The sequence below is a fragment of the Ahaetulla prasina genome, chromosome 8 (genome assembly GCF_028640845.1).
Source record: "Ahaetulla prasina isolate Xishuangbanna chromosome 8, ASM2864084v1, whole genome shotgun sequence".
NCBI lineage: Eukaryota > Metazoa > Chordata > Lepidosauria > Squamata > Colubridae > Ahaetulla > Ahaetulla prasina.
Window position 1 is genome coordinate 32,772,202 of NC_080546.1, and position 23,507 is coordinate 32,795,708.

Sequence of the window (23,507 nt, forward strand, 5' to 3'; positions counted from 1 at the left end):
CTGTCATTCTTTCTAAAAGTGCTCTTGCACTTTTCACATCTAATAACAGAAAAACATTACAATTCAACAATCACAAAAATGGAACAATATCCTCCCAGCAAACAATTCCATCATACAGAAATCAACACTGCCAATCACACAGGAAGCAATCAACACAGATTGGAGTATCATCTTATCAGTCAAAAAAAAACATCTACAAGAACGCATCAATCACTTGCAAAACAATATCGGCCAATAAGATCACTTCATTGGAGCACATGCAAAGCAGGCCAGAGAGAAAGACCAATCAACAAATCAACTAAACTCACTTCTCCTAATCCATACATTACATGAATTCATACATTCATACATCCTGTTACCCAAAAGAGAAATCTGCATTCCCAAAACCATGTTCAGATAATAGCAAGTGTAGTATGCCAACTTGAGCGACATATGTTCAGTGAAATTGTAAAACCACATAAACAAAACCAATATGTAGGTGGCAGTAAAGGACAAAAATAAATCCTTCATTTTTGTTCTATGTAATTCTCAAATCAAAGATTAATGTTTAGGAACATTTAACATTTCTTAGTTAACATTATACATAGTATATGATCTTTAGTATCGTTTTGTATCATTTAGTATCCCATTCCCATTATTCTGATTGATTGATCGATAGTAAATACTAGTTATAAATGAGCCGTGGTGGCGCAGTGGTTAGAGTGCAGTACTGCAGGCTACTTCTGCTGATCACCGGCTGCCAGCAGTTCGGCAGATCGAATCTCACCAGGCTCAAGGCTGATTCAGCCTTCCATCCTTCCAAGGTGGGTAAAATGAGGACCCAGATTGTTGGGGGCAATATGCTGATTCTGTAAACCTCTTAGAGAGGGCTGTAAAATCACTGTGAAGCAGTATGTAAGTCTAAGTGTTATTGCTATAAAACTCATGACTAAAATAAATGTATTACATGTCAGATATAGTTATAGATACCTGGTAATATGTCTAAGCTGTTTTAAAATCTGAGCTGGACAAGAGCATAAAACTGATGTTTGTCTCTTGACAAAGTAAACGGTGCAAACTTCCAACAAAGATTCTTATTTTTAAGGCCCAAAATTGTGGCAAAGGTCAGGGAGGATGTGCAAAGATGCACAGGAGAAGTTACAATTATTGGGAAGGGGGCAAGGGGGGATAAAGATGGTGTAGTGAGGCTCCAGAGGATACGTGCAACACTGTGAGGGCAATGTGAGAGATGGACAGGTTGGGAAGACTTAACCCAGTGGGGTTGCAACCTTGTTTCCTGCTTCTCCATTGACTTTCTGGAGAAGTTGGCAGGGAAAGTCACAAATGGTGATCACGTGATCGAGGGGTGCAGCAACTAACTGTAAGGGCAAGCCTGTTGCTAAGCATCCTGTGTCGAGCCTATTCCGGGGCTCTACAATCCTGGGAGGGAGCAGGGGGAGCAGCCGGCAACTTTGCTCGGGAAGGTGGAGGGATAACAGACCAGGCAGCTGTGGCAGGCGAGCAAGCAAGATGAAGCTTCTGGCTCCCGATGATGCAGGGGCAACAGCAGATGACATCACGGCGTCCCGACACTGTCAGAGAAACTGCGCTGGGCAGGCCATTTGAAATTGAAAAAACCACTGAATGCCAAAAACTGCTGAAACCTGTGAGGGGGAGGGTTGTGGGAGCGCCAAATGCTGGTTAGCTAAGGGTCTTAAAAGGCGCTGGAAGACAGAAGCTCCCAGCGCTGACTTTACACTACACATAGTTGCTTGGCATGTGCTGAGGTCCGGGTTTGTGGCACCAATAAAGCTCTGTTTGTTTGCTGACAACCATTCTGGCTTTTTGTGTGTCGCACAGCCTGGCCTAGACAGGCCGAGACCTAAATCACAATCACTTGACTGCAGGGAAGCTGGAACCGCTGAACATTTGAGAATTAGTCATAACCATCATTCATTCAGTGCTGATGTAACGTTGGCCACTGAACGAATGGTTGCCAACAGAATGGGAATGCTTCTGAAGAAATTTACAGGTAGTCCTCGACTTAAGACCACAATTGAGCCCAAAATTTATGTTGTTAAGTGAGAAATTTGTTAACTGAGTTTTGCCCCATTTTGCGACTTTTCTTGCCACATTTGTTAAGGGGATCACTGTTAAATTAGTAACATGGTTGTTACGTGAATCTGGTTTCTTCATTGACTTTGCTTGTCAGAAGGCTGCAAAAGGGGATCGCATGACCCCAGGACACTGCAACTGTCATAAATATGAATCAGTTGTCAAGCATCTGAATTTTATTCACGTGACCGTAGCGGTGCTGCAATAGTCATAAGTGTGAAAAACAGTCATAAGTCACTTTTTTCACTGCTGTTGTAACTTTGAACAGTCACTAAACAAAATGTTGTAAGTTGAGGACTACCTGTACTATGATACTTACAAATAGCCTATTATTAAACTAATTTCCAGCAAAAAGAGATTTATAGGTTTTGTTCTTTTTGCAATAAAAAGTAAATTGGATTAAAAAATGGAACCCACAACTCACCATACAGTCTTAAAACTTATTTGGCTCCTATTCAGAGTAAAAGTTTTATTTGTTACATTACATTCCCATTTTATACTGATAATTGTGCTCTTGTTAAAAGATAAGTGAGCAGTGAGCATTACTTTATAAACAATTAAAAGCAGCAGATGTTATATTAGTCAGTCCATAGAAAGCATTTGTGTCCACTCAGTTCCATACTTGCTGCTTATCGCCCGACAGACAAGTTCTGTTTCCACATTATACTCCTGTGGAAAAGGAACAATGAATCCTCTCCATTGTGCCTGTGCTCTGCCATAAAACTAGCAGACAGTTTTATTTTTATTCATATTTTATAGATGAATAGTCATTAGAAAATGACGCCATATATTGCCCCCAAAAAAGAGGATGAATAGAATAAATGCAGATTTTAAAACAACTATTAGAACACATCAAAGAAAGATAACAAACTTGTCATACAATACAAAGGAATCTTTTCACATTATACTCTTGTCATAACTGAATTAATATTTGTAAAATCAACCCATTTACTACCATTGTAAAAATTAAAATTACAGTTTGCTTTCTGTTTTCTCTAATAGGTGTAGATTAATAAACTCTATGAAAATTGGAATAAAAATTCAGGTTGAATAGATTATGGAAATCAACAATGTAAGTATATGCTTGCTTATAGCACTGCAATATAATACTGTACATAATTCCCTTACAGTGTCTCTTTACTTCGCAGTATTTTTTTATTTTATTTTTTTTAAAGTATGACAATCTATTCCTTTTGTTGATCAGTTGGTTATAACATTCATGCCTTGAAACAAAACAAGATTCAAGGATGCATCCAAATTTCTTTGTTCCTTTTATTTTTTTTGTCCTTGCAATAACGTACAGTACAAGGTTTCTAGAATAACAATTACAGCATTGCCATAAGTCATATTTCAAAACTACTATGTCGCACCTCAACAAACATCTCACATCTTTCTATTACTTTCATCCCTATCAGTTATAAAGTAACTATAAACTTGTTTTTAAACTGAGGCAGATGGTATATTTGCTCAAGTATCTTTAAGCTCTTGGCCGGGGTATCAAACACAAAGCCCACGGGCTGGATCCAGCCCGCGGGGCCATCCTGAAAAATGTAAGGAGCCAGCCCACGTCACTTCGGCCCAGTCTGCCCAGTGCAAAGAGGAAACATCGGAGCAGCGTGGCTTCAGCCGGGTCAACCCAATGCGAAGAGGAAACATGCCAGCAGTTTGGGAGTGGCATCAAGCTGGCCACGCCCATCCAGTTGGCCACACACACCCCATGTTGTGGCTCCCGCCCTTGAACCTGGCCCCATGCCCGAAAGTGCCTTGGAGTCGGGCCTGCTGCCAGAAAGTGACTCAGAGCCGGACCTGCTGCCAGAAAGTGACTTGGACAGTGAGGGAGAAGGGCCGTCAGGACTTACCTCGGAAGCACCGGCCTCCCTGGCTCAGCTCCAGGAGCCAGAAGCAGGCCAGGTGAAAGAGATAACGAGGCCTCCTTCCCCTGACTCTTTCCCCCGCCAGGCCATGCCTGCAGACCCAGCTGACAGCAATCAGGCTTGGCTGAATCCTAGGTTTCGTAGGCAGGAGAGAAGGGAACAACAGAAGCAGGGGAGGGGCAGGCCTAGGAAGTGCTGAGTCATGGAGCCACACCCCACAGGATATAAAAGGCAGCAAGAGATGGTGTGTCTCTTTGTATCAGGCAAATCCACGGATTGACTAGAGCTGAAGGTTGTGACTCACCAGCATCTTGGCAGCTAACAAGGGCTCTTGGCAGACTCTGATTCTTTTGCTGCCAGAGCTGATAACAGCCAGCTAATTAAGCCATTGTTCAGACGGAGGCGAGGAGGATATAACACCCTAGCCTGCCCCCCACCCCCGAGGTCAACCACAACCCTGATGCTGCCCTCAACGAAATTGAGCTTGACACCCTGCTCTTGGCTCATATGGATGCAAGAATCCAGTGATTTGCGAAGAAAAAGATTGCCTGGAATTCTCTCCAGTTGCTGGTTTCATTGGGTGAATTTTACATCACAGATCTAAACTCTAGGATTTGGGGCATTCTTATCAGAACTTATAAAATCTATTTAAAAAATGCTTCATCTTATGATGCTACAAAGTGACTTGCTGCATTATGACAGAACGATACGTGTCACTTGAAAGCAGATGGAATATTCTGCAATCCTACAGAACGGCTGTCAAACTCGATTTCATTGAGGGCCACATCAGGGTTCTGTTTGATCTTAGGGGGGACCAGGTTGGGTGTGGCCAGTTTGACATCATTCGTGTTGGAGGTGCCTAAGCGTTCTGCCAGTGAAAACAGGCTCCCGAGGTCCAGTTTCAGCTGCGACAGCCTCCTGCAACCCTCTGCCAGCGAAAACAGAGTGCGGTCCTCCAGAGCTCCGTTTTCACTGGCAGAGGCACCGCAGGCCAGAGCCTTGCTGTTTCCAGGGTGGCGCCACAGGCCAGATCTAAGCACCCCATGGGCCGGATTCGCGGACCTTGAATTTGACACCCCTGCTACAGAATATTCCCACTGAGATGGCACAATCCCTGTGGCGGTGATTGGAGCAAATGCTGACCACATGGCAATAGAGCTGCCATCTTAGTGCTAAAACTTGAATGCAAAACCAATTTCTTGTTCTTTCAATTTCTATTTAATACTTTGAGGAGTAATTGTTAAATTAAGAAGCTATTTTTTCTGTAGCAATTTCTTCTTATGAACACGTAACGTATAATTTAACACTAATAGTTAAATGTGTCTTTCTTTTAATGTATGTAGGCCTGCAGCCCAAAATGATGTCACCATTAGAGATTTTCTATACAGGAAATATAAATCCAAGATGATTAAGTAGACTACAGGTAGTTCTCAATTTACAACATTTCATTTAGTGACCATTCAAAGTTATAGTGGCATTGAAAAGTGACCTGTGACCATTTTTCACACTTACGACCATTGCAGCATCCCCATAGTTATGTGATTTATATTCAAATGCTTGACAACTGGTTCACAGTTATGACAGTTGCAGTGTCCCGGGACATGTGATCAATTTTGCAACCTTCTGACAAGCAAAGTCATTGGGGAAACCAATTTCACTTAGCAAACGTATTACTAATTAAACAACTGCAGTGATTCACTTAACAAATGAGGCAAAGTCATAAAATGGGACAAAACTCACTTAGCAGCAAAAATTTTGGGCTCAACTGTGGTCATAAATCAAGGACTATCTCTATTTTAAACAAAGAGAACAATAAAATGTAAGCATGCAAGATAATATAGCAACACCTGTTATTCATATCCAGAATTTTAGAAAGCACGATCGGTTTAATAAATTAGAAAACTGTACCTGTAAATGGGATATTTTGGACTCTTGCAGGGTTGCTGGGCCAGGCATCTTTTAACCCAAAGGGTGAGGGCACACTTTCTGCTGATGGAGTATCTGCTGAAAAGTTTTCAAAATCTTCTTCCTCTTCAATAGGGGATACCGGATCAGGAATCAGCAGTTTCAGTTCTACCAAGCCTGTACAGTTTGAATCCAATTCTTTAATGATGTTATCACATTCGGAAATAAAATCTTCACTGTCAGGACTCAACAACTTCATGTTAGTGTTATGATCTCCTTCCGGAGAAGACAGTGTCTGTTCCAAATCAGGTTGCAGAGTCATTCCATCAATGCTGCTTTGGGTTTCATCTTTTGCTTGTTGGATCAGGTTTAAATTTTTCATATTGCGCTCCTCCAAGTTTAAATCCGATGTGGGACTTTCTAGAGGGCCATTGGTAGAGATAGCATCTGGATTGTCTACATCTGCAGTTTCTGAGATTAAAGGTTTCTCCTTTAAGCGGTCTGCTTCCTGTGCATCCTTTTCAGCGCACAGCCTATAGACCATGATATCATCCTGAAAGTCTGATTCTTCTATGTACGATCCTTTGATCAACATGATAGCATTTTTCTTCATTTCTTGAATGTGCTTTGGGGGTTCTGCAGGAGGTTGGGTATTAAACTCGTCATCATGCTGGAGAGATCCTGTATCAGAATCCGGAGAGATCCCAGTATCATAACTATCATCCCATTCCAGCTCCAGTTGTGTCTTTTCTCTCAATGGTCTCACCTGAGAAGAGACATGATTACTAGGTGTTCTGTGTTGCAGTTGGAAAATAGGCTGATCTAGGCTTTTACCATCTTCTTCAACCGAAGTTTGGATAAAGGTATGTGGACTGGGATTTTCCCCATCGTATGGAGCAGACCAAACTTCACAATCTTTCATACAGTGCAGTATGAGAGTCTGAGCATCCCAAAGGTACTGCAGGTAACTGATATCAATAGTTTTCCCATATTTCACAATACATGCGGAATCTGCAATGCTCTTCCTAGAGGGCTCCTTGGTGGAATCTGCAATGCAGCAGCACAAAGTTATAGGGAGCTGAGGGGAACTACAAATCTTCATTCAGACATAATTATTAATCATCTGTTTACAAGGATATTACAGCTGTAAATCACATCAATAAATTGTATAATTAAACAAGATGCAGATTTGATGCTAAGCATTTCAATGAGCTCAGAAAGAATATTAACTGCCACACTGTCTCTAAGTTAGCTAACCTCTCCCTATTTGTTTTGCACTGTAACTATTATATTTTTGCTTATTACTTATACTTGCAAATGCATCCTTTGCTATCACCATACAAAATATGGTTCTCAACAAATTACGCCAATAGTTTGCATTGCCAGCAGGTAAACTCCTGCATACCGAAATCCTTGTGGTGTATTAATATAAAATCCTGATCTGTATTTCTGCTACAAAAACACATCCTACCACTGGAAAAATGAGGCATCTGCCTTTTTTTTTCTGAAAGAGACAAAATAAAAATAACCCAATTCTATTTTCTAAGGCTTATTATTACCAATCTAGGGATAAGTGCTTTAGGTCTCACCTGGACCTCTCCATATGAGACAATTTCTATTTTCAAAATTCTTGACAATGGGCATCTGAAAAATTCTAGTTTTGAAATATAATCTTCTGGCAGGGGGCTAGTTTGGAAAACATTGTTATATAAGTTACTGGATTTAACATGATACAATATAAAAGAACTGCATGGTAGAGCAGTGCCCAAGTGGCACATCAATTTTTATGATCCTAACTTTAATCTTACTTAAGTGTAATGGCTCAATAAGTCTCAAAGTATAACAAGAATAATTGCTTTTGTTTTGTAGGGAACAAATGAAATGTAATAAAAATATAAAAGGTCATTAGGTTTCGCATACTGGCAAAACAAAAATATATTTCTGTGGTGTGGAATGACTGGTTAGCTCCAGAACATTTAGTTACTGCTGACATAAACTCAGTGAATTATTTTTCATCATAAAGAAGTTTTTTTTTAATCTCCATTAACATTGTGATGCTTTCTTTGTCTGACTGAATTGTCAACCATAAACGCGAAACAATGAGAAGTTAAAGATCATGCAACTAGTCACTATACAGGAAATTTCCAACAAACTTCCATAAATTATTTCACCCGACCTATGACCAAGTTGTCCTGAGATATTTATGATGCCCTTGTAGAATAAATATGAAAGCTTCAAGCAACTGGCTTGAGTTTTATTGGTTTGCAGGGTGAGATTTTTTTTTGTCCTAGGGAAATGGCTGCACTTTCTGAAGTCAGGAAATTTAATTCCTTCTGTTTAAGTGCCATTTTTCAACTTGAGGACCCATATATTTCTATCTTCATTAACGATCACAATAAACCCAGACAGGCAAGTTAAGCTGAATGGAAATGCTATCCATTCAGCTCTCCATAATGCTATCAGATGTTTGTAACAAAGCACTGGAACTATAGTTTCATAGAAAAACAACAGTGGCACGTTTATGGTTGCTTTTTTTTCTGCATGTCCTGAAAAATGAAACAGCTTCCTTAAAAATGAACTCTTTCCCATCCTCAGAGACATGTATTCTATAATCTACACAGTGCCTCAAAAATCACACAAATATGCAATAGCACAATCTGACATGATTCAGTCCAAATGTTATTTGCCCATGAATCAATGCTGACTCTTAGCAACCATCCAGGTATACTTTCTCAAGGATGAACTCAAATGTTACATAAACTGTAGTTCTTTTGTTCCAAAATCCATTTTACTGGACCGTCGGCCTTTTCTGTAGTTATAGGCAACTATGTTTATTAGCATTGTATCTTTTAATGTGGTTTCGAGTTCTTGTGCAAAGCTCAGAATCTATGTGTATTGAGGCAATACATAAATACTGCATTATTGAAAGTACAGAGAACTGAATCTGGACAATCAAACATGACACAACTCCTTATCCATTTTTGGGCATGCTTAATGTTATCAATTATTGGTGAGCTTCTATTTCTGTAAAGTAATTATTAGTGTTGTATGGCATAGAATCAAACACATATGGTAAGAAAGTATTTTTAAGCCCATATTAAATAGAATTATAACACATAGCAGACAAGTTTTTCTGCTATGTGTTATAGAGCACGAAATGATTCTTTTTCTTAGGTGTAAAAGCCAATCAAAAACAACATGACCACAAATATGTCTTCCTCTCCTTGACGAAAATAAGCTCTTTATTGTCCTTTTATGACCCCAGAAATAATTGCTTGAGTTTTTCACATTAAGTATCTAATAATGGGGCATGTTCTGGGCAATACTAATCCCAATCTAGGCATAAAACAAATAAGTCTTAAAATCTTTAAATTTAAGATTTGTGAATCATGTAAAACAAAAAAAAAGTATAACTACCATTGATTACCTAGATACAGTGTACGTTTTAAGAAGAGTTTGATTACTACCTTTACTTAAATTTGTAAATCAAATTCGTTTGTAGACTAAACTGATTTTCTACAACATTTCCAAATATGAATATTGGTGTGGAAAAAAATCGAATTCAACTTAATGACTGTGTTTTTAGAAAACAGATCATTGTTTACCTTCCCCATGATTACTTTTCTTCCAGAGAATATAATCTTTTTCTTGCTTTTCAAAAGTCAGAGTAATGCCACTTGAACAACAGACAGGAGTCAAGGCAAGCAGCTTAGCAGCAGATACAGAATACCAATCTCTCTCTCTCACAGCCCATCTCTGGCTGAACATGATGTGATTACAGGGTATCAGGTACCTAGAACAACAAGGGGTTATCAATCATCAAACTAAAATAGCAGAGAAAGAAAAAAAGCGTCAAGGGAGCCTTATTTGTTATTTAGATTAAAACACACCCAAAAACATTTTTTGGAGAATAACTAAAGATTAGGCTACTGAGCAGATGCTATGCCTGTAATATGTAAAAATAAAATAATGCATTTTTGGTGGTAGAAGTATCGGGACACTGTGACTTCCTGAGTCATTAATAGTGTACCAACTGAAGCAGCAGTTCAAGACAGACTTTGGGCACGGGTTCTAGAGAATTTTCCATGACTTCTCTCAACCAGAAAGATGAGCATCAAAAGAAACTTGTACTTTCAGAACCCTGGAAGCAGTGGTGGAATTCAGCCAGTTCGCACCACTTCGGGAGAACCGGTTGTTAACTTTCTGAGCAGTTTGGTGAACTGGTGGTTGGAAGAAATCATTAGGGCAGAGAACCGGTTGTTAAATTATTTGAATCCCACCACTGCCTGGAAGGCAGTGTTTTCAATGCAACAGGTGCATCACATCTCACTTGGCATTATGGTCACAATGGGGCTACGAAGAGGAGAGGATTAATGTTATCCAGTGTAGTTCCTATTCATCCAGAACCTCCTATTCATCTTTTCAGGAAAAGACTGCAAACTTGCAAAGAGTAAATTATGTCACCTAATTAATTGGCTTTAACATGGGCTGGAAAAAAACCAGATATATCCATTTAGCTAATCACTTTAGAATCAATTGGGTTGGCAAAATAAAAGCAGAATGCTTTGTTTCACCAGCTTATATAGACAATCAAATGGACTGATGATGAAGGAACACCTTCTTCTGCTGCCTAGATATTACCTGAGCTGGAGAGAAAGCAAAAAGTATTAGGATAAAATATGTTCCTTCCATTAATCACCTCCAGCTTTCTGAAGGTAGTGTCCCCAATTTAAAAAACTGGCCAGCTCTGGAGGAAAAACTGCATGAAGACTGGACGTAAGTGATACCTCATTTTCCTTTTGGAAGACACAAGGACTAAAGCGTGAGATTACATATTGCCTACTGTACATATAAAGGTGAATTGGGTCATTCAATAGCTATGTGAATTTAGGAAAATGTAATTTTTCAACATTGTCACTTAATTTCTAACAATCCTTTCCTGCCTTTCTCTTAAATTTCTGTTAAGCGTCTTTCAGCCAATTAAGTGGTCCTGCTTTTAAATAAATTCCCCTTTTTTCTACATACTGAATTTTGCATTTATGCCCAGAATTGATCATTATAGCTGGTGGGAATTAGAAGGTAGGCCTTCTCTGCTAGAACCCCTATTTTGTGGAATATTCTCTCCTCAGAGTTTACAATGGCTCCAACCCTGTTAGCCTTTCCTAAGGCTTTAAAAACTTAGCTGTGTACCCAGGCCTGGGATGTGGAATGTATTAAGGGCTCCATTAACTAAGGGCTTTACTGCTACTTAGTTATAGTAACTACCTCAAATGTTGTATGTATTTTTTGTTGTTGGTCTTATTGTTTTAGTTTTTTTATTCGTTTCAACTCTTATTGTTTTAGAATTGTAACCCAGATCATATGGCTGAGATGGGTGGCTATAGAAAATGAATGAATGACTGAATTAATCAATCAATCAATCAACCAAACAATAAATAAATGAATAAATAATTGTATATATGTATTAAGTAACACCAAGATATCAATTTTCACTGAGTAATTTGCACTGTAATACCAGAAAGGAAAGTTTGACTTTACCTTAAAACTAGCTGCAACATCACATCTTCACAATGCAAACTGATAAGTGTTTTGAATAATGCCAAGGACACCACACAAAGCTAGGAAACGATAAGTACAATATAAATGCATAATTTTTCATCCTTTCCAAGGTAAAAAGAAAAAATCCATACATGCAAATAGTGCCCAAACTGAATTGCAGTATATTTGAAAGAAATTACATATATATGTTTTACTTTGTTACATATCTCTAGAACAATTAAATTAGCACTCCTAAAAGCATAAACCAAAGATAAACAGAGATATATGCTGGGATATGGGGAAAAATTTTTAAACACAAGAAAAAGAAAAGAACGATATTATCTGAAAGAGAATTAAACTATAATTAAGTTCAATATGCTCAAACATTTGCATGAAAATTTTGCCAAGTTTAAATATGGATTTTAAATTGAAATGGCTGTTATTTCTAATATGAAAAATTATGTTAACAGTAGACAGTATATCTATTTTAATCAAAATTACAGGCCATCTTAAAGAGCCAGTTTAGTTAGTGGACATAATGGATAATGCCAACTGAATGACCTTGTAGCAGTCACTTTCTCCCAGCCTTAGGATTCAGGCAATGGCAAAACATTTCTGCAATAATTTGCCAAAATAACTGAAGTAACTTAATATGGCAGTCTCTGAAAAACAGACACAACTGAATGGAAAAGACCCCCCCAAAAAAGCCACCTTAGCCACACCCATAATTCTGGACTAGACTCCATCTAATGTTTCCTGAAAGCCATCTAGTCAGGTAAGTTTGGACCAAGAGAGAGTGATTGGTCCAAAATTACCACATGTCAGCTTATGTGGCAACAGATGGGCATAATCCCAGGTATCTCTGCTGTTAACTATTTATAGAAATCAGTCCTGTGGTTAAGTTATATAACAAACAAGTCATTTAGCATCATTTATGCATTATGGCATGATTCCAAAGGATAACACTTCATAACATCCACACTCTATTTATCAAACTGATACATTTCAACAAAAACAATCTTGGCAATTTAGCTGTTGAAACAGAGTTTTCGAGTAAATCTCCTTTGGAACTGGAATCATTGAAGAATATGTATGCGCATACATACCTCCCTCAATCATATTTATTTGGCCCAAAATAAAGTGTCAGGCAAAGGGAGAGGCAGGAATGCAGACTGAAGCAAATGTTTTTATTTACTGCTTCAGAATCCTATGCAACTGGAATCTGCTACCATGTTAGTTATTTTGGGGGCATAAGTAACATACCACAATTATTCAGAAGAGGCAACCATTTAATATCTTGTATGTCTACTTATACGGGCAATCCAATGAAGTAATCAAGCTGGTCATGTGAATATTATTATTACTGATGACACTGGATCAAACAACATTATACTAAACAAGTGTTTGGCTTCATGAAAATGGACCACTTAATTCTAATGTCAAGGTTCCAAGTAATACACTCATAGCAAGCAAAACTCGGGAGGCAGGTATTCCTCAAAGAATAGTTTTATTGGGTATATCATATTGGCATAGTTCTGGTGAAACCTGACTCTGAAGGTTCTCATGGTTTTCATCTAATTAAAAGTAAAAGTTTTTTCCCCTTCCCCAAACAATCACATGGTCCAATCAAGGTGCCATCCGGTTGCCTGGTAACGTCACTTCTCTTCTCTTGGATCAGGTGTGAGAAGTCCTTGATTCCCAGGAGAAAGTATTTTGTTTTGGCTACAAAACCCCAGCTATCTCTATTCCCCCCCTCTCTATCCCTTAGCTCCAGTGTGGCAACACTGAAGCCTCAAAATGGCTTCAGTCAGGTCAGCTTCAGGGTTCAGACCTATTTCTCTAAAACTGGGTTAGTGAAAAAAATGATATAGATAATTTCAAACTATTAAAAAATCAGTACCATTAGTGTTTTATGCAACCACATATATTCTGTGTTATGTATTTAAAAGCTATAAAAACCCCCGCAAAAATGGTCTAATGAAGTAACAAAAAAAATTAATCAGTTTTATACTGCAGAATGGCTGATTTTATTGCCAACTTGTGATTGTATTGTTGTTTGAATTAATTGTTTGGTTGTTTTAATTATTTATACAATTAAAGTTTATTGTATTTCTATGGTTATTTTCATTGAAAGGAATAAGACTTTAGGATTTGATGTAAGTGAAATAATTGGACACAAAGCTAAATAAATAATAAAATAAACAGTATCATAAAAACTTTACAAATAGATGCAATATACCATGCCTGAGCAGCCTTTATTAAATTTAGAATCAGAGTTAAAAGAGGTTAAATCTCTGAACTAGCTTCCTTTGAAATTAAGAACTTTTTGAATCACAGGGCTGCAGTGTGTAAAATAGGTTTGCACTGGATTTGATTGGACTAGAAGCAATAAACAGAAATCTCTCAGCAACTTCCCACCAGAATCAAAGAGAAGGGGAAACTGAGGCAGGAAACACTTTTAAGCATGAATTTATGTGGCTCAAATATACTTGGGAAGAGGTGTAGAAAGACAGAAGAAAAATGAATAACATAATTTTAGACATGATTCACATTCTTTTGTGGCCAATGGTGTAAATGATATTGTTTTATTGGCAGATCTGAATTTTGAGATGAGGAGAGCTGGAAGAATTTCAAGATTAGAAACAGGCACCAAACCTAACAGAAGCTTGATATATCCATATTTAACCTATTAAATGCAAAAAGAAAGGAAATACAGGAAATTATAGCATTAAAAGGAACTGGTCTGGCTGCCAAATTTTGATGGTGATTATTGATTACTGTTTATCAGGCCACAAAATGGGAAGCTGGAAATTTAGCCTGTAGCCTGTAGGCTGCTCATCCCTGTCTAAAATATTCATTGGAATTTTGATAAATGTTCAATGTCACTTAGAGAAAAATACTTTGTAAACATTTTGTATGGTTAGAATCAAATTAAACAGCCTATTCCAATGATGGCGAACTTATAGCACGTGTGCCAGAGGTGGCACGCCAGCCCTCTCTGTGGGCACATGCACCGTCAGCAACTGCTATGCTGGTTTCCAGCATGCACATGCATGCCAGCCAGCTAGTCTTTGCGGGTGCTGGAGCGCCAGAAAACGGCCAGAAAACGACACAAAAATAGCCAAAAAACAGACATGCACGCGCCAGCCAGGTGGTGTTTGGGTTTCCAATGCTTCAGCGCATGCAAAGACCAGCTGGCCGGTGTGCATGCATGTGCTGGAAACTGAAAAACCAGCTTGGCCAGCGCGCGCATGTGCACCAGCCAGCTGGTCTTCTGGTTTCCGGCGCTCCGGTGCACACACACATTCCAGTTTGGGCACTCGGTGCTGAAAAGGTTCACCATCACTGGCCTATTCTATAATTACTCATTTATTTATTTCAGTTATATTCATGCAGGCCATATTTTTGTTATTCAAATTTCTTTTTCATGTATAAGTATTCTGAATTTCAAATCATTTTCAGCAGCAAAGTTATCTTAATACTCTTCTAGATGCCGTAACTATGTTTGCTCAAATGCTTTCATCTTTCAGGGACATTCTAAAAAAAACCCAGTTGTTATCCTAATATTGTAGAAGATGACCAGGCTAAGCCTGAGGGAGGGATCAAATGCACCATCAGTCTCGAGTCCCTTCGCACTCACAAGAGATCTAAGTCCAGCCGACCCTGAATTCTGTTGATTCTTGTCTATAGTCTATTTGCTTTGACTGTTAGTAATTCAGATTCTCATAGAGAGCATAAGCTTGCAATAAACTTTTATATTCATTTGAACTGCCTGGACTCCCAATGTCCTTGGCCTGACAAATACTATGCAACAGTCAGGATATATGGGGTGGGGCGGAATTACCAGTGCCAAATGGCAGCCATCTAGAGCAGTGTTTCTGAACCTCAGCAACTTTATGATGCTGGCTGGGAAACTGGAAGTTCACACATCTTAAACTTGCTGAGGATAAGAAATTATCTAGACCAGTGGTGTCAAACATACATTGTCATGTCGGCATCACATGATGTATTTGGACTTTCCCCCCCTTTGTTAAACCTGGTGTGGGTGTGGCCAGTGTGTGAGGCATCCGGCCTGTGTGCCGGGAGTTTGACAACCCTGATCTAGACAATTTCCATGATTGCAATTTCCATGATTACTTAATTGAGTAAGTAAAAGATCAGAAATAAAGAAGCAAACAACTATGAACAATGCCATTTTCTTAACTAACATAAATTCATTTCACCAAAGGAAACTAAATGAGGCAATTGAACTGCGTAATATCTCATTATGTTTTTTAGTTCTTTCAAAATAAATACACATTCAAATTCAAAAAAAATGCTATGGCCTAACTGAAATTGAGAAGGGCTACATGTGAGTTTGTGTAAGGATCAACCTTTGTATGAAAGGCTGTTGGGACCTTTTCATAAGCCATTCAGAGTTCTAAAAAGGAACCAGTATGCAAGGATTAAGAAATAATATACACAGGAGTTATTTATCCACACTTTCGGTTCTGTTAAAATAAGACTGTTTCCAGATCATAAATACAGTAATAGTTGGTTATAAGAAACAAAATGCTGGACTAGTTATAGGTGTAGCTTCGCAGAAGCCAGAGTACAAAATGTGCTGTTAAACCTGTATGACAGGGGCACTAATAGAACAGCTAGTGGATGGCAACAGAAAATAATAGGTACTTACTCAATTTCAGTGAATGGCCTGTTATCTATATTAATACCAAATTTTATCTATGTGGAACCAGAGTTATACTCATTATATAAGTGATAAGATTTCAATTTATTTTTTCCTTTTGCTTCCCTTTTTTCTTGCGTAGCATGAGATTGTTGTCCTGAAAACATGGATTTGATTTGGGTTTTTCAAAAATTTCCTTTATCAATGTTTATAAGTTGCATATATACAGTATCTAAAACAATTTCAGTAACAACAACAAGAAAGAACAGACTAGACACCCCACCCACTCACCTGAAATGGAGTATTTATCCGGCTTGCAAGAGTGTCCAAGATATGTACATTCTCATGACGGTGCAGAAGGATGAAACGAAGAAATATCTTGAGTAAGGCTGGCTCAGAAACGCTCCGCAAAAAGAGATCTAGGTATGCAGTTGTAGCCATCACTTCTTCCACTGTTACCTAAAAATGAATAATTATTATAATCTATACCAAAATTCAGCCTTGTTTAAATTTGTACAATATCCTGAATGTCTGATAAATTAGTTTAAAAAGTAGTATGTAAAACAAATTACAAAAACAATATAATATAAATAAACATAGGAACATCACAAAGATAAAAACAGCAGTAACAACACAGTCATAGCAACCTAACAACAGTATATATAGCTTTTTTACATTATAGCAAGTGTGGGGTTATTTATTTTGATGACTTAATCCAGTCAATAAATGCTCAGCTCCATTCAACTGCCCTGAATTAAGGGATTATAAAGTCATAAAAATAAAATTTAAAAAATGAAAATGAAAAGACCTTGTTACTGTGCTAGAAAATCAAGAATGAAAGTGATGCTGCAAATAAATTGGGGATCCTTTAAAAATTCTGTTTTGGAACTGCTATTCATTAGCCTGATGACGTGTCCAAGATGATTACTCAGAAACAGTACATTATACAAAATTCTCAAACTTTCCCTTCCAAATCATGACAATGTGGTTCTTCTGAAACGATTTGTGGTGCTGATATGCAAACTATTAAACATATTATATATAATATATTATACATAAAATCTTCTCAAAAGCCATCAGTTGATTGCTGGAATGATCAAATCAGTTTGGCCCATAGAATATATTATGGTAGGCTTTCCACATCTCCAACAAACTGATATTTGCTACTTGAAAAGTCTACCACAATAAACATTGGAATTTATGCAAATCTACTTTATTTTTCTTGCCCCTATGTAGCCAACTATTATTTAACGACTAGAACAAGTGCTTACAGACTCATAGATTTTAAATTAAAAATATTTATATACATTTATTTCTTCCTTTGGCTAAAGCAGGCGTCCCCAACCCCAGGGCTGTGGCCCACTACCAGACCTTGAGCCTTTCTAAACTGGGCCATGGAAATGGCAAGTGTGTGTGTGTATGTGCGTGTGCACATCCTCACTCCTGCAAGCAGCAGTCTAGCATTTGCCTGCATGATCCATCTGAGTGAGCAGCAGGCATTGTGCCCACCGCTCCTACAAATGGAGCAGCGCACACTGTGCTTGCCCACCGCGCACATGGAACCAGCCCCTCTCTTGCCCACCTGACAGTCCACAAAGCTAGAAAGGTTGGGGAACTTGGGGCTAAAAGATCCACCAGTGCAATGCAAATCTAAAGAAAATGAATTGTGTCACTTTATTCTACCATTTCATTGGTACACTATATGCCAATTGATAGGAAATAGTTATCTATAGTTGAAAAGAAGTGTATTGGCTATTTAGATACCAAGAACTATTCGCTATTTAGACACTTTTGAATCTCAAAAGAATGAAATGTCCGCAGGGAAATGCCACAGAAATGTATCTATGTTATACTCATCTTAATATATCTCATTTGCATGTGTGGTAGGTGTTTATGGCTTCTAATAAAAAAATACGTTACTCTGCAACAAGTTAAAATTATTATGAAGAGGTATCAGGAGGTAAAACGGGTACCCTGCTCAACTGAAGAGGCTTCTAAGCCATGTAAAGTGCAGTTAGTGAAGTAAACTAAAGTAAATTTTGAGATCTTTGTGACATTATGTTCATTAAAAATACAAATGATATGCTTATATGAAACATTCAGAAATCAGGTCCTCAGATTCAAAAGGAATTATGGTCTCATGCAAATATTGCCAATTACAGACATTTTAAACTTCTCTTTAAACCTCCTTTATAAGTAGATCCACCAAGATATAGAAGTTTAAAGATTTTATCAGAGGAGCATTAACTGAAGTACTGCACAGTATGTTCTCTGCAGGAAATATATTATTTTATAAGATTACTTGTAGAAGCTCAGTGCCTAAAAATCTTGATAATAGAGTAAACACTTATGCAATAAGCATTCTAGCAGTGGAGCAACTGCTGAGGTTTAGCACAGAATGTACTCAGCAGAAAAAAAATGCTTTTACTTCATTCTTGCAAAATTACTTGGGAATGCATGGTGCTTGGGTATGCATTTAAATTTAGCTTAGAGAATAAACTGTTATCTTTGTCAATGAAGTCTTATTAAAAATATGTAAAAATATTCCTCGTGGAATATTCTGTATCTGCATAGTTGCAATTTTTATGAGGCTTTGAGATCTAGTAATATTGAAAGTCGTATGTTATATTACAAACCAACAATTCAAATAGGAAGAGCGTCATCTGAAAAATCTATTTCACAACAAAGATTACAAGGCCCTGATTATCATCAGAAGGAAAGTCAAGAAATAAAAATGTAGAAATAACATACAAAAAATGAAAGCCAGAGACACCTTTCTAGAATATCTTTGAAAAACAATGGTCAAATACATAAGATTCTTAAAGCAATATATAAAATTAATCAATTACAGGTGCTGCAAAAAATGTCTTAAAATTGGGCCTTGATTTAGGAATAAAAAAAACTTACGACCAGAAATCTGATCCCAATTGCCGATTATATGTCCAGAACTACCTAGAAATATACTTTAACGGTAATGATTTACATAATTTCCATAATGATGTAACTACAGCAATAGTAACATTTGTATTAATTTATACAATTTGCATAATAAAGTATTTACATAAATTCTATATATTAGTAGCAGAAGGAATTTATATTTCTTTTTCTATTAAAGAATTCTTCCGTAAAGAAGAATTTACATTTACACAAAGGTGAAAACAGAGATGAAGATGTAACTTCATACTTAACAAATAACTGGGAATAATGGACAGCTTGTCCTTTGAGTGGTTTATTAAACTGAGCTTGCACAGTATCAGAAAAAAGTTCTCAGCAAACAAAAGTTCTAACAGTTAATGAAAAAAAGATTTCTATAATTGACAGTAATTGCTTATTACATCATCACTTTCTGGTGCATATAATTCTATTCAAATTAGCACAATATTAAAGTATTCTTTCATTTAAATTAGTTGATATGACAAACCAAAACAGAGAATTAAATATTTAAAAATATACGTATATTCAAGCGCTAGCCAGAGATAACAGTGACTCAGCTTGGATTATTGATCAGAAATGACTTTATAATAAAGTTTTGTAGCATGTGGGGACAGGTTAAGAGAGAAGCGATCTATTCCAAAAGTTGTCTTTCAGATTTTCACTAAAATAATCTAGTCCAGCTCCATGCTGAATATAAGCCTGCACAGAAAGATGATTATTCCAGTTCTGTTTGAGACTTCTAGCAAAAGAAGTCTCCTCATATCATATAAGCTTGATTCAGGAGCTGACAACTTGCCCATTCCCTCCCATTGTTTCTATGAATGTCTAGATTAATCCTGACTCTGACCCTCAGATATGATAAATTCACTCCCCCTTCTTTATGTTAACCCTTGTTGTAAGATATTTGAAGACTGCTAAATCTATTTCACTAGATTAAAAAATCTATTTCACTACAAAGATTACAAGGCCCTGATTATCATCAGAAGGAAAGTCAAAAAATAAAAATGTAGAAATAACATTTTTTTTTTGGTAGTCTTAATAGACAAAGATCCTTTAACAATTCCTCTTGGTCTTGGATTTCAGATCCTTGATTAATTTGGGAGCTTTCCTTTCAACTTCCTACAACTGTCACTATCTTTTCTGAGCAGTAACAATCAGAAGTTTACTTTTATTTAATTTTTGTTTTTGCATCCAGAACTTGACACAGACTTTATTGGGGTCTGACCAGGACAGAGTAGATTTTAATTAACATTTGGGGGAGAGGACTAAACAAAAAAGGAAGATCTATATTCTTACTTTAGTAAAAACAATCTTAATCCTCGGGTTCAGGGCTGTATCGTGGCTCTTCTTCATATCCACTAGATGGCAGAAACTCACCTTCTCTAGCTAATGTATTTAAAGATAAAATAAATGATAAAAGCTAGTGTGTATTCAAAATTGCTCTGAGTGTGGAAATAATAAACTGAGACCACTTTTTATTTAATAAATTATTAGAGGTTAACAGCCCTGAAAATTGTATTATCTATTTTGTGTGTGTGGAAGGGGAGGGAATGTAAGATTGCAATCATATCACTTTTATTAAAATCTCTTAGTAGTAGCTACTCTAAATATATTTTTTCATTTACAAAACCACATTCGCTTCCTACAAATCCTCTCTACCGATATCAGTGAATCAATACCCTTATTATGGTATTGATAAACTGATAAGAAGAGGCAGTTTGGTCTAGTGGTTACAGTATCAGGTTAGAAACCAGGAGACTATGAGTTCTAGTCATGCCTTAGGCACAAAAGCCAATTGGGTGATCTTTTTTTTTTTTTTTATTCAAAAAGTTTTACAAAAAAATTTTTCCCCCCCCTTTCCCCCCAACCCCTCTCCCTTCACAAACCCCCTCCCCCCTCCCCCCCCCGGCTTCCCGGAACAAACACAAGGTATAGTTAAAAATAAAACAAACATATGCTAAAAAATTTTTCCCAAAACTATTATACCAATTCTCCCTCTCTAGCTCTGACTTCCTCCTTACATAACCAAATCCTTCAAAAAATTAACAATAAACAGTAATAAAATATATAAATCAGTAGAACAAATTAATCCTAAAATATTTAAAACCAGCTAAAGCATAAAAATCCAATCCAGTTCAGAGAATATCTCCCTTATAGCTTCTATAACCATATAACCATATAATTTCCCCCCCAAGTCTTTCTTACATAAGATCTTTCAAGAATATTCTATTTAAAATTCAATACAACAGATTATAAAATTTATAAAATTTCAATAGAGAAAATTACAATATTATTTAATTAATTACAATATCTATTCAACTTTAGTCCTTCCTCATCAAAATCCAGTATATCCAAATATCTAGTCTCTTATAATCACAAATTGTCTTTCGGGGACACTAATATTTTTGTCTATTAATATTTTAAAAAAACCTTGTTTCAAGAATAATACTTTTGTCTCTTGCCATTTTTTTTGGTGCATTAATCTCTGTCTTTCCTTCGTTGCTCCTTTTAAAAAGTCAATCACAATATTTCCTAGTAATTCCTTATGTCCAGAAATCCAAAAATTACTGCCGTATATTCCATCAGTCCAAAAAGAGAACTCTTGGGAAACATTAAGCTTGTGAGTCTTTTCCATTTGAGGACAATCTCCTGTAGCACAAATTCAGGCAGCTCATCCAAACTATTTAAAGAAAACTTCTTTAGATCACCTTGTTTCTTCACGATCAAATCTTCATATTTATCCACTTTTATTTGTATGTCCTCCATTCCATTTTCCGAATAATTGCACTGGTTAATTTGCTCCAAACTCTCATCCAAAACGTCCCCATTTTTTATCAATTCGTATTTTTGAATAATTAAATACATACTTTCTGTGTAGTCCTGTATAAAGTCACGAATCCATTCTTCTGAAAGAACCTCCATAACAAAATTCCTGCTGAGAATCCCCTTGTAAAGTACTTAAACAGCGTAATATAATCCAACAGTCCACAGTCAAACACAATAAGATAAAATCTCCATTCAGTTTCGATTCAACAGCAAAGCTCCCTTTGATGTATCGCTTGCTTTCAGTTTCTCCAAACGAAACTGAAGGAAATTTTTTTTTTTTAAAGGGTAGAAGTCAGAAAATCAAAAATACTTGCAAACCAATAATTGTTCCTCACACTCGTTCCGCCTGCTTTTCGTATCCACAAAAAGAAATCAATTGCTAGCAGAAGTGGACACCTTCCTCTTTTCCTGCTTTTTCAGGAGCGCAGAGAATACTGGAAGTTGGGGGAGGGGTAAATAAGGGGATTCGACCGTTCAGGACTTTGTATTACAAAAACAAAGCCCCTAGGGGAATCTACCCAATTCCTCCCCCTTGCTCTGTCTCTCTCTTTCAACCAGAGAGAGAAATGAAGCCGGGATCAGTTGTTAAATCCGGCTTTTACCATATTCAATGCGGAGTGCCATAAATTAGCACCCAGCGAGAAAGGTGGCGCCACCCAGAAGCCCCAGTTGGGTGATCTTGAGCCACTTGTTCTCTCTCATGCCCAATCCCTCTCTCCTCTTTTCTGGGGAAAAGAGGAGGAGGAAAGCTCACCACTTAATAAAGGTGTGATACACATACATACATACACACACACACACATAACACACACACACCCCACTAATCTCTAGTTTGTTGTACACTTCTACCTCATATTAAGACATTTTAAACATGTGAAAATATTTCATACAGGGAACTTGAAAGTTTTATAATATTCTGAATTTAGAAAGTTTTATATGTAAAAAGTGCTGGTATGTTTTTTCTTTCTTGATAATTTCACTTGTAATTTAACTTTCCAAGAATGAAATGGTCAACAAAAGGTATTCCACCTATTGGAACATAAATTTTATTATATATAAAATAAAAATGTTCTAAAATATTTCTGAAATAAGCTCTTTCTGGTTACTGGAGCAAAAAAACTAAGTTTTTCCACTAATTAAATTTAACTTATTTGGTCAAGTGTGGCTACAAATTAAGTTTGGACTGCATGCATTTCAAAGTATTTTTAGGAGACAGTGTTAGGAGGTACACAAGCGTGCAACCTATTTGGATCCAATAGGATTACAACTACAATGGGAGATATCGTATTTTTCGATGTATAAGATGCACTCCCCACCCAAAGTGGATGGAAATGTCTGTGTGTCTTATACAGTGAATGTTTCTGAAGCCCCGCCCACCCGCCAGCCCCACCTGCCGGCCTCTGCCTCCCAGCAATTTGCCTCCTTGCAGCAAACAGCAAACAACCTGGTCAGCTTCTGCACAGCCTGATTTAGCACGAGCAGCTGATTGGTGGTTGGATCTGCCTCCTGGAATACTGCCTATCAGCTGATCCAAGGTGCGGGGATCGCTACGGTCCATTGCTGCCATTGCCACCCATCAACACTGCTGCCTATTGCCACCTCCATGCGCTCTATTCTTGGCCTCTGCACATTCTGTTTTTGAGATCTGCACGCTCCATTTTTTGTCCATT

At 37.3% G+C, this 23,507-nt stretch overlaps 1 protein-coding gene across 4 annotated transcripts in view; it reads right to left on the reverse strand.

The window, feature by feature from the left end:
* FHIP1A (FHF complex subunit HOOK interacting protein 1A) overlaps positions 1–23,507 on the reverse strand; it is a 79,701-nt gene that overhangs the window by 11,519 nt on the left and 44,675 nt on the right. For all 4 annotated transcript variants that reach the window (XM_058192758.1, XM_058192757.1, XM_058192754.1 and 1 more), the window contains 4 exons: positions 16,369–16,536; positions 11,412–11,491; positions 9,479–9,666; positions 5,877–6,920 (listed from right to left, as the gene is read on the reverse strand). In XM_058192758.1, the coding sequence (XP_058048741.1) occupies positions 5,877–6,920; positions 9,479–9,666; positions 11,412–11,491; positions 16,369–16,536 (1,480 nt within the window). The remainder of the gene's footprint in view (positions 1–5,876; positions 6,921–9,478; positions 9,667–11,411; positions 11,492–16,368; positions 16,537–23,507) is intronic.